We start from the raw sequence: 12,944 nt of genomic DNA, 5'->3' as shown, positions 1-12,944 counted from the left end.
AACAAGACAAAGAATTGCAGCATCAGCCAGCAGAAGCACAGTGCGTCAAATGCAGGGAGAGATGCATAAGGAAAATGGGAGGGTATTTCCATTTGCCTTGAGCAATACATCACTCAAATATTTCCAGAGATTAATAAACCAGATGTAACACAGTAAGAAGTAATGCAGAGTGCCTACAAAACCCTAAATTACATACAAAAACTTGGTGCGCACAAACCAACTCAGAAGCTTTTCTGTTAAACAAGTGGATGATGAAGAAGCATTTAACTGCCAAAAGAAGGTGAGAATTCTAACTCTAATAAGTAGTATCTTAACACAGATCAAGGTAGGGCAAGTACTATATCCTGTTAAAGGTGCACTAATAGCAATGCCTTCTTGTGTTCAACTCCAGAGTTCTAACAATTAGTAGAAAATCCATTTAAATTTAACTAAGAAAACAGACTGCCACCCTCATCCCCTAGTGATGCTTCCCAAACACCAAACAAGAAAACATGAGAGACTATATATGGAGAAACAAGTTAGTTATCTACGGTGAACAAGCAATACTAAAACCCAAACCTATGACTCTATGACAGAATATGTTTGCTTACGAACACATGGTTAAAAGCACATATGCATAACATACTTTAGTTTCAAATCCAACACTCATCTTCCCAAAACAAATCACAAAACAGCAGAGTCCTTTATCAGAATATTTCAGAATCTGAACAATACCTAAGTCATGAAGCCACTAAAAACAAATTTGAAAATCCAAGCCTTTTCTCCAGCAGCATCACATGATTCCACTGTCCTTCAAATTACTGATATCAGCAATCAGAAGGTAAACAACACGTATACAGTATTTATACACGAAACACCAAGGAAATAAAAAGCTATTACAAATTCTTTACTACTTCAACAGGATGCTATGTCTTGTTTTTTGAACTCTGTTCACCTTCAGCACATGTGACAAGAAGGATTTCAAGCTTAAAAAGAACATCTACTACATTTGCAGCATAGCTCTCACTTCCCAAGTCAACAAAGCAGTAACACAACTTAAACAGCACCCAGATAGACTCTAGATAATGACTTGCGAACATCAATGCTATATCCAGTCCATCTATACAATTTAAACACACACGTGCAAACTGATACTGACAACTTGAAAAATTACAAAAAAAAAAACCTTTTCTCGAATGCAATTTCTGCATTCAGTCAGAAAAAAAAGATTTTTTTTTTAATTATCATACTGAGAACCAGAAGAATAGATTATTTTGCTAAAAAGTGTAGTTGAAGATATACCAAAAGCAAGAAGCTGAAAAGACAACTAAATTTATCCATTGTGTTCGAATGTATGCCTTGCAAATGTAAATGAGCAGTCTACTTTCAACCCACAAACACTATTCCCTTCCTAAATTCAACCAAGCTACTGGCAAGAATACCAAAGGCCAGAGCCTGTGCAGAACTACACATTAGTTTGCAAAACAAAAACAAGCTACAAAAGCTACACTGACCATCAAGTTTACTTACATGCAGCAGTACCTTCACATGACTATCATGGTATGATTTGGAAAATAAAGACTGGATTTATCTCATCACCAAAGAAATACATTTCTTTAAAAGTCCTGGGTAGAGGCCTTTGTTGGTTCTATTTTCCCTTGGACAAACTGGCTCGGCATTGCACAAATTAACTGTATAATGAGGAAAAGCTTATACTAGGCTTAGTAAGCTCAGATACTATGCCCCAAGATATGACTCTCAACTATGCCCCTATGACTCTCAACTCAGGCTTTATTTATGCATTTTTAAGCCAGATACATTATTCAACATAGTAAGAAGTTGTTAAGTTAGCTTTGTCCTATTACGTTTTCTTTGTCATTCTGGATGCTCACCTAAATGCTGTCAATTTAAGATTACTTTCAGCAACATTGTTTTCACAAGTACAATACTTAATCAAAACAGATATTGCAAGTTACAAAATTTTTGTAAGAAAAGGAAAAAAAAATTACAACTGAGACGGTTCGGTACACTACAGATGGCCAGAGACAACAAGTACTGACAATTTTTATCCACCATCCATCACATCTGACCTGTGATGGTTTATCCAAGTTCACCCAAGCCAATGAGCTGAGTCCTAGAGGTTGGACTCACAGAAAAGTCAAAGACTAAATAACAGTATTTCCCCCAGAAGCAAACCAATAATTTTTAGAAAACACATAATACAACAGCTTAACTGTCAAGATCTGTCACATAACAGCTTAGAAATCGCTACATAATAATACTCCAATACCATCTAACTATATAACCAAGTTCTTTTTGACTGGGAGGTGACCTACAGCTCTTTGTTCTATATACAAGACACATATTAAAACAAAAAATTCCATTATGAATGCAATCATAATTCTGAGATAATTAATGTTTCCACAGTACTTCAGAAGAAGTTAAGAAAAAAAAAGAAACTTGCCTAGGTGTATCTTTTTTATCATGTCATTACTACTGAATGCAGCTACAAGAGATTGGGCTTATTTTCCCTGACTTATCCACATGCTATTTTTAAGGGGAGACATTCTCAAGCTACATTAGGAGAACAACCCACTTCAAAATCAGTATACCTGCGTGCAGAAATAGTTCCTTCCTAAATTAATGATGTTTAAAAACTGTATTACGTCAGGCACATACACTAATGTCTAAAAACTCATTTATGTCAGACATATAAACATAGACCTGCAAGTTTTAACACTTCTCAGAAAAACTGCCAGCTCCAGCACAGAAAAATGAGGCCTGCCTAACAACTGGCGTGGTTTTGTCATTGATTTTTCACAGATTAACTCAGGAGTAATTTAGAGACACCCAAGGATTCACAAAGAATTAAAATATTCAACTTGCACAGCTATGTCCATCTTACTCAGACATGCTGGTACACCTACAATACTGAGAGTTTCATCATACTGCTGGAATGCGGACCTCAAGAAGCACCACCACTGAGAAAAGACTAGACAAACCCAGACTGGCCATTTATGTTGAACAGTAAATGAAGGCATCTCCACTTGTGTACTTGTCAAGAAACTCACAAGCCCACTAGAAAGATTTCTTAAACTCTGTCTGGATGTTTTAACAAAATTTTCACTTTACAATTTTCTCCTACGACTTAATCTTGTAATTAACTTGTAAAGGTAACTTCTCATTAATTTCGAGACTTTGTCCTTGCATCCCATCATCCTAATTTTGCTCAACTGAATGGAAAAAAGTAAATCTTGGGAAGGTCCAGTTGTCTTAAGTGCTCTTTGAACTTACCTCTATAGAACAAAAGTTCTCAGGAAATGCAGGATTCTTTCCACTCTCTACAACCCTGTGGTAAAAGGAAACAAGTCATCAAAGTCCTCTATTGCCACGTGTCTGGAATTCTGTAAAAAGGACTCCTTAGAGGTTTAAGTCATCAGCAACAAGAAAAAAAAAGTCAACAACAACAACAAAAAAAATCAACCTCAGGCCACCACGAAGGATCCCTGAAAGTGAAATTACAAACATTCACACCATACAGTAGAAGATAAGTGCTTCTAGAAAAGGTAACCAAAGGTAATCAATAGCTTGACTGCCAACATTCCTCTTCATACACCTCATCAGAAAATAACAGTAATGCTACCAGAGAAACCCCTTTGCAACTTTAGAACTTGCAATTGCAACAGCCAACTTGTAACGGAGACTCGAGATTTCATGTTGATCTCTCTTGTTTCATTAGGCAGCTGATATTCCATTCCCTTTTAAAACCTGTCAGTTTTAGTAACTGCATCCTTAGGACATTTGTCCATAAAGTTAATGACTAATTACACATTCATAAGGTATGTATTTTTCCATCAGCACAAAACAGAACCAAGCTATTCATAGCTTAGTGACTTCTTCTTAGCCCTGTTTTCACTTGCTCTTGGCAATGATCCTAAAAGCAGGCTGCAAGAAGTCAAGTGACCAATTAGCACTGAAAAGGATATGAGAAGCTGATGTAAAACACACAGCCAATAAATCAAAGTGGGGCACAAGACAAGAAGTAACTTCTACTAGCTTGATTCCAAGCCACTTAAACATTCTTTTTTTCCTTACTGGTGACTTATCAAACAGCTTGTTCACAAAGGCCAACCAAACATATCTAATCATAAGAGATCTTTTATTTTAACCATACCCAGATCTATTCTATTAAAAGACAATCAGACTGATTAATAATCTAAGTTACAATAAGTCTCGACTTCCATGGAGGAGCTAGAAGTGTTTGTGGCTACTAGACCTTTCAGCCAAAAAGAAGGAATAAGAACAATTAAGTCACGCAGTTGTTACAAGACCTTCCAGAAGAAAATTCTAAAGTAATTGTTTTCCACTGGATGCCACAGTGACTTCCTAGTCAAGACAAGAGAGTACTTATTTAAATAGAAACTACATAGCTTTCAAGCATGCTTGTATTTCTTCACTAAGAGTTACAAAGTATTTGGAACTGAACAAAGAATGATGTAGTCGCTATGACTACAGTCACGGTTTTAGGTATCAAAATGAAATAACCAGTTTCTCACTCTCATCTTTAAGACAAAAACTGACTGGAATTCACAGTTTGATGATGACAACAACAGTGTCAGATCAGATGTGAAACATATATCCTAACAGAAAGTCCAAGTTTCCAATAAACTCTGTCTTGGACAAATAATGTGGAAATTTCAGTTAAATTACTTAAGAAGAAATAATTAAATAGTGTTCTAAAAGCCAAGCTACAAGAAGTTTTTAGCAGACGTGTTAAAAGATTGAAAGATTAGAAAACATTCATAGAACACAGTTTATCACACAATGAACTGTGTAGAGAACAGCTTGTCATCTCCTGTGCTTGTGATTCCGTAACCTTTGAAAGCACTCTGTGCATCTCACTGTCCACATGCTACAGAGCTCAAGGCCCAAACTGCTGAAGTGGAAGTGAGAAAGTAGACTAGCTGCAAAAAAGACATGCTGTTCAGCAATTTTTTAGCTGAAGAGAAACCAAGAACTGCCTGGTTGAAATGGACATCAAAGGTCATCTAGATTCAAACCTCCTGCTATGTGTGCAGGGTCACCAACCACTACACGAGGCTGCCCAGAGCCACATCCAGCCTGGCCTTGAAAGTCTCCAGGGATGGGGCATTCACAACCTCCTTGGGCAAGCTGATCCAGCATGTCGCCACCCTCTATGTGAAAAACTTCCTCCTAATATCCGACTTAAACCTCCCCTGCCTTCATTTAAAACCATTCCCACTTGCCTTATCACTAAGATGCTTGTACGGGAAATGGAAATATCTGCTTTAATTGTGATTTAAAAGCCAGACAGTAGATGTTAAAAACACTAAAAGAAAGATTATCTGACAATAAATAAATAAAATTTAAAAGGTTAATAACCACATTTGACAAAAGAATGGCAGTTTAACCAGTGAAGGAACAAATTATCATAACTGATGTAGCTTCTTTAAAAGCCTCTTTTTATCCTATGAATTCCACATAGTGAGATAAACATGAAAAAAAAAGCAACACAACAACTTGCATCTGTGTAAATATCAAATCAATGAAAACAAAAAAAAAAACAACTTATCTTGGTACAATAATCACAGAAAACAGTGGAAAAAGAAACAGATGTCAATAAACTTGATGTAAGCAAGATGCAAGGTTAGAAGGTAATGGCTGGAAGATATAGAGATCTAAAATAGGCTATGTAGAAGTTAAAAAAAAAAAAATTATATACATTGTTAAACAAAGAAAAATAGCTGCTTTAACATCACTCTATACATATGGGGAGAAAAAAAAAAAGAAAACTCAAACATTTCACAAAGACAGAATGAATCACAGAACAACCTGGGTTGGAAGGGACCTCAAAGATCATGAAGCTCCAACCCCCTGCCTGGCAGGGCCACCAAACTTCCACAATTACTAGATCAGGTTGCCCAGGGCCCCATCCAACCTGGCCTTGAACACCTCCAGGACGGGGCATCCACAACCTCCCTGGGCAGCCTGTTCCAGGACCGCACCACTCTCCTAGTAAAGAACTTCCCCCTAACATCCAACCTAAATCTTCCCTCTTTCAACTTAAAACCATTTCCCCTTGTCCTGCTATTATTGGCCCTTTCAAAGAGTTTACTCCCCTCCTGATTATAGGTTCCCTTCAGGTACTGAAAGGCTGCAATAAGGTCACCCTGCAGCCCTCTTTTCCCCAGGCTGAACAAGCCCAGATCCCTCAGCCTGTCTTCATAGTGCAAGTGCTCCAGCCCCCTTCATGGGTCTCCTCTCGACTCTCTCCAACAGCTCCCTGTCTTTCCTTGTACTGAGGGCTCCATACCTGGACACACCTCCAGACACGGCCTCAGAAGAGCAGAGCATAGAGGGACAATCACCTCCCTATCCCTGCCGGCCACCCCTCTCCTAATGGAGCCCAGGATACCATTTGCTTTCCAAGCTGCAAGAACACACTGCTGGCTCATCCATCAGGACCCCAGGGTCCTTCTCTGCCGAGCTGCTCTCAAGGACCACTCCTCCCAGTCTGTACAGGTGCCTGGGGTTCTTCCAGACCAATTGCAAAACCTTGCACTTTGCCATGTTGAACCTCATTAGGTTCACCCAGGCCCACCTTACAAGTCTCTCAAGGTACCTCTGAATGACATCCCTTCATTTTAGGTTCCTTGTTCACAAAAAAAAACCCAACAAGCTGTACTTGTAAGTGGAATTAATTTGGTTCACTCAAATCATAAAAGCAGTCAAGCTATTTAGGTGACAACAGCTTGCTCACATAGGACCATGAAAGAAAAACTGAAACAAAAATCTTCCATGGATATTACGGAAAAATGGTAGAGTTGTGCTGATTTTTTTTTTTTTAATTCCCATGCTTCTAAATTGATGAACTAGAAGAAAAAACAAACCATGAAGTAGCAAAATCTATGTAGGTATCTTGAAAGACCGTTTTTTCAGCAATGACTTTAGTTATAGCTATTTTGTTGTACCTGTCTATATTCCTAAAGTAATGCACAGAATATGACTAATCATTCAAAAGATTTAACTACCTATATGAAAGGAGAACTGTGCGTCCTCTGAGAGCTAGAAGACAACTTTTAAGCTGAAACATTAACCAAGGATATCAGAAACTTGAGACAAAGATGCACAGATAGCAACAGCAAAATCTAAAATCCATGCTGGTCAGTTATGGCTGCCCATTTAATGGAAATATATAATTTCCATTATATAATTATAATTTCCATAATATATAACTAAAATCTTATTATAAAATAAGATTTTAGTAACAAACGATGTGAAGAAAACAAATAAAAAAATATGAAAAATACTTTGTTAAAAGGAGAATGTAGAACTACTTGGTTTTGCAAATAAAAACTGTAACAGACTATTTACCAGTATATACAAAGTACAGATTAGAAAGTAAATCAGAAATACTCGTCTATGCTCTCTACAGTATAAACACAGCTCAAATTAAGAATGAAAAAACCCTCTGACACAGTTCTACAGTACAGTACAACTCACAGATGCTGAAAAAATTGATTAATTTCAATATTTTTCCAATAGATCTAAAATGAAGGAGAACCAAAACAAAAACAAAAGCCATTACTCCAAACACACAACCTTCCATACAAGAAAACAAGTTTGCAATTACTAAATTAGAAGTAGGCCACGAGCTACAGGAGGTTCTGCAAAGTAAGTTGGAAGCCAACTTCTAATCAGTTCTTACAACTACATTTACTCTTCCTGATCAAGTGTGATTTTAAATTGTTACTACTTGTCTTCTGAACAGAACAGATTCTAAATAAAAATTAAATTGGCAGCTATAAAATATTCTCCACTATTTTTAAATAGATGCACATCAACATCTCATTCTTGACAACAGAAGATTTTGTATTACAAGAAACAATTTAGATTGGAACTTCTGTTATTCTTACACAAAATATCTTTCACTGTGATTAATACCTACTATTATTAAATTAACATTAGTGAAATCCCCTGAATAATTACAACAAGCAAAAACACTATTTACTACTGCAACTCTGCTTTTCTATTAACATGGGAAATCTTTCTCAACAATAAGGCAAATCTTGGATCTTTATACTGCAGATTTTTCATTTTAAGTCTAGCAACAAAAACTACACTAAGTATACTGTACGCATCATTCTCACAACTATGACAGCTCAGAGCTTCTCTTCCTCTCCCCATATCTTAATCACTTGTGAGAAGGATTCCCATGTTTCCTCTCCCTCCCAAACCACACACTTCCAAAGAACTTTAAAGAAACTAAGTTTCCTCATAGCATTCATAGCCTTCCCTCAGTTTATTCTGAATTACTGCTCGATGTGTTTCAAGCAAGCTACAAGACATCACTTGAGTAAAACACTACAACACTTCTTTGTGGCATTTACTCACCCTGATATATCTTAAGTTAAAGAGCCTATTTTCTCATCTACTATCATGCAGGATGGCTTCCTTATTCCCCTGAACTCCCAGAAAAGTACCTGGTGCATGTTTACAGTCAGAGCCCAAGATTTTCAAATACTGGATAAATATTGGATAAATAATAATTGACAGTATAACAGCAGAACTGATTTAAGAGTATAACTATCTATTCAGTCTTAATTTTTTTCTTCAAAAGGGTAGGACAGAGTACAGTTCCTCAGAAAATTAACATGAATGCTAGAATAACTCCATTCCGCTACAGCAGAACTAAAGACCTTCCAAATATTATGATTATCTCCCCCATCAAAAATATTAATTAATAAGCATGGAAAGACTTCTTTGCTTTGTGGAAATCGGCTCAAGAAAAAAAAAAATAAAATCTCCAGGCACACTTTATAGGTTTGAGCTAAATGCTATAGCTCCTGTTGACCAATAAAAATCCATACTTCACACACAGACTTCAAGATTATTTCTGAAATATATTCTTCCCTTACAGCAGACAAACCACCAAAACAAGTTAACATACAAAGAACTACTTTAACATAGAAATACTGCAATAAACTTGCTTGTTCTGCGTATTAATATAACCTTAATAACTGAAGGGGAAGAGAAAGCACAAATATTAATTCTTTTCACACTTACAAAAAGCAAAAACTAAATGCCAGCTCCTGGAATACAAAAAGCTTAATCCAGAATAATTAAATCAATTTATTTACCAATGTACACTAACTTCAATGGGCCAAAATTAAAACTAGAAATCTTCAAGATCTCATAACTGCCACTTTAATTTTTCCCCTTCAGAGATGGGATAAAAGAAGTAGAGAAAATATCAACAATGAGAAATGAGAGATAGTAACATCACCTTTCACTTCCATTACACCAAGTAAAGCACATCTGTGAAGGATGCTACACTTTTCTCTGTCAAATCCATCAATATGTTAAACATTTAACAGATACTTGTCTTAATTACTTTCATAAAGTCTTAACACCCCATGAAAAAAAGTTTTTGGTCTCATTTTCAGTCTCAGCTGCTGGAAAAAAAACCCACAGTTCTCACACTCCTCAAGTCAGTAGTACAGATGAAAACCTAGACGAATTCACATCACTGCTCTTCTCCATATGAGAGTCATATATTCATAGATTCCTAATTACTCAAGGCTCTATTTACTAAGTCATCAATAACTGTCAACAGGTGACAGAGAAGAAAGTGTTTATGGGACTTGATCCTTGCCTTAAATCAGAAAGTCAGTGTTAGATTATTCAGGTTGACTTTCCCACTCCTCCACTCACGATAGACCAAGGGGGGGAAAGAAAAAGCAAAGCAAAGAGAAAAAAAAACACAGAACTTCTGTACTATGCGCATGACTTGACACTTTCCTCTAAATTCAGCTGTACAGAATTAGAAAAGAAAGAACAGTCACATCAAGTGTTAGATATTCTTTCAGATTACACTGAAGTTACTGCTGAAACTCAGAAACTATTACCAAGACAACATGTTAAAGCCATACAGTACTATTCAGTCTGTGCTAACATAACCGTTCCCCCAAATGGAAGTCTAAATAACTTCTGAAGTTTAAATAATTCCCCCAAGCTGGAAGTTTAAATAATCCTTAGAGTTAACGAAACTGGTTAATAAATTTGAAACATCAAGTTTGAAAAGTTAAGTGAGGAAACCATCATCAAAAATCAATTAGTACAGCTACTGAATACACTGTGCCACATTCTTGAACATGTAGCTGTTCTAGTGCATACACACAGGATCTTACTGCCCTTGTAGCAGGGCACTAAGTCCTTCTTATCAGAATAATATGGAAATAATCACACTGGAATTCTGGGTTTACTTTCTATGCAATTAGAAGTGAGTACTCAAGTAAGAAAAGACCTGAACACATTACGGGAAAAGGAAGTTTAATTTTATAAATTCCTCACCAGCTGTTTATATGCATAAAATGAAACAAAAGGTTAGAAAAGAAGTTTGAAAAATTACAACAAATTTTCTACCTGGGTTAACAGCATTTCCAAACTAACTTTTCTTTTTTCAGGTTGAGGCAGACTAAAGACAATGAAAACAAGGCAAAGCATTAGGGCAGGAGCCCAAAGAAACCAGATTGCTTCTATTTTGCAAGTACTTAAAACACATGCATCAATTAAGCTGTATTAAATTTGCTTTTGAAAGAAGCTTTGAAGATGCTGAGGAAGCAAGCATGTTTTAGTACCTACCTTGAATCTCAGAGACAAAGGCTTTGAAGAATAACATCATCACCAACAAGCTATGTCTTTTGAACAAACTATTTCAAAGTTTGTATCAACCTACTAATCTGATAGTCAAAAAAGGTTACTGTTCTTTGTTGTTCAAGTACACTAAGAATTTACTTACCACAGCAAGCTGTGTTCGTGATGCCACTGTATGAAAAACTGCAGGCATCATGAGAGATTCTTCTACTTTCAATTCCATCTCATTCTCTGCTGAAAACGTGGTTTTGGGGATGGCTGGTGGACGCTCACACAAGATCATTTCTTTGTTGAATAAGAAAATTGGGTTGGTGTCCTACACTCAGAAAGAAAATGAAACCAAGAATTAAGTAAAGGCAATACACTGTTCAATCACCAATTATTCTATCATATATGTAACGTGTTTTCAGAACATTCTACATTTATAAGCTGTACACATTTAAAAAAATAAAATTCTAAGTAAAGAAAGACAGCAAAATGAAGAACGAATACTTAAAAATCCCTTTGAAAACTACTTTTTTCCTTCCTATGTGTAAAGGACAGTTTAGATTATGAATGCAGTGTGCACTTACTGTTCCAGCACTGTAACTACACACTCTTCTGTCAGGGGCCATACACTCTCCTCCATTGACAACCAATACCTGGTGCTGAATGGCAATCTTATACTTAGCTTGTATTGCATGTTTCAGATCAGCCACACTAGAAAAAACAGGGGCAAGAAGATAACATCAACATGTGTCTCTCAATTTCACAGATTCCTGTAATACAAAGAAGGCAGGACTATTCAAAAAATTGTTACATTTTATTTCTTCACAATGAAATATATTTACATTTTATAAGGGATGCAATGTGTTGCATTCTAGATGTCCATCTGATCAGCTATCTGATTAAGCAATAGAGCCAGTACAGTACTGGTATATCATCAGCGCTCTTCTTCCAATACGATCTGATAGCGTGCTGAAATTCTGAATTAAATCATTCTTTCTAGAATAACACCTGTATAAACCATTATGTTCTCTGAATGTTTACCGCACAAACACACAGCTGACTTTCTCAAACTCCATAAGATTACAGCAGGAGTACTTAATCCTTTGTTATGCACTGCATAAACAAAACTTCATCTGATCAACTCTGAAGCACACTATAATGCTCAACTGACAGAGCTCAACAGTCTGTACGTATGCAACAAACACACAAACATTAAAGATACTTTTACTGTGCAAACAGTAGATAAATAAACCATCATCCTTGCTTTCATTCACACTCCTAGCAGCTTTAGTTTCAGGTAATGACATCTTCATGGCACTGTTACCTTAAGCAATTCTAGATCTTGTCTTTATACAGGTAAAGAGCAAAATAACAAATTACTAATATGATACAGTAACTGGCCAAAACTGTAACACAGTGTGGTCACCACTGTGTGGAGGTATTGAAAAGCTTAAGAGTACTAAGTAAATAACCAATATAAGCATCCAAGGTTTTTGATATAACTAGCAGGCAATGTGAAAACGGCTATATTGTATCTGAAAACTTAAGATCAGTTATCCAAAATTACAATGATTTAATAAGACAAAATTAATTCACTACAAACACCTAATGAGCACAAGCTTGTATTCACTTACTTTGTTAAAACAAGCACTCACATATCATTCCCGTGTTCTTTAAGAAAACTGCTTAACCTAACCATGTACAGAGATAGGCAAAAAACGTAAGAGAAAGGTAGCCTTGCTAAAAAGAACAATTCTCTATAGACACAGAGAACAAGAAGTTAAACTGCTCAACTGAACAGTCTTGCATTTTGTCTTGTCCACTTGTTTTTCCTCAAAAAACTATTAGACCGAGAGAAAAGTCAGCTCACGTCAGGCCATTAGATACCCTGCCTGGCAGTTCAGATGTTGTACCTCACTGTAATTTAGGACAGAATGTCTCAGTGTACCAGAGAACATACAAAGGTATTGATATATCTGCAAATCATAGAATCAATCATAGAAACAAACCACACATCTCTTAAATATCTCCAGGGATGGCAACACTACCACCATCACCCTGGGCAACCCATTCCGAAGCTTATCTACCCTCTCCTGATTTCCAATTTAAACCTCCCCTGGTGCAACCTGAGGTAATTAATTTCCTTGTCTCCTATCACTTGCAACATGAGGAAAAACTGACATCCTCCTCACTGCAATCTCCTTCAAGGTAGATGTAGACAGCATTGATGTCTCCCCTCAGTTTCCTTTCCTGCAGGCTACCACAGTTCCCTCAGTCACTCATCACATTTCTTGTATTCT

At 36.5% G+C, this 12,944-nt stretch overlaps 1 protein-coding gene across 11 annotated transcripts in view; it reads right to left on the bottom strand.

Moving 5' to 3' along the window:
* RB1CC1 (RB1 inducible coiled-coil 1) overlaps positions 1-12,944 on the bottom strand; it is a 67,795-nt gene that overhangs the window by 37,300 nt on the left and 17,551 nt on the right. For 8 of the 11 annotated variants that reach the window (XR_014942539.1, XR_014942538.1, XM_085537377.1 and 5 more), the window contains 2 exons: positions 11,229-11,355; positions 10,802-10,972 (listed from right to left, as the gene is read on the bottom strand). Coding sequence is in view for 8 of the 11 variants with exons in the window: in XM_085537377.1 (XP_085393503.1) it covers positions 10,802-10,972; positions 11,229-11,355 (298 nt within the window). In the remaining 3 variants the exon portion in view is untranslated. Of the gene's footprint in view, positions 1-3,273; positions 3,329-10,801; positions 10,973-11,228; positions 11,415-12,944 lie in introns of all 11 variants that reach the window. The other 3 variants (XM_085537380.1, XM_085537378.1, XM_085537379.1) reach the window with 3 other exon arrangements.

This window comes from Coturnix japonica, chromosome 2, assembly GCF_054131305.1.
Source record: "Coturnix japonica strain WE chromosome 2, WE-NBRP24, whole genome shotgun sequence".
Classification (NCBI taxonomy): Eukaryota; Metazoa; Chordata; class Aves; order Galliformes; family Phasianidae; genus Coturnix; species Coturnix japonica.
This window is presented reverse-complemented; position numbering and strand designations above follow the sequence as displayed.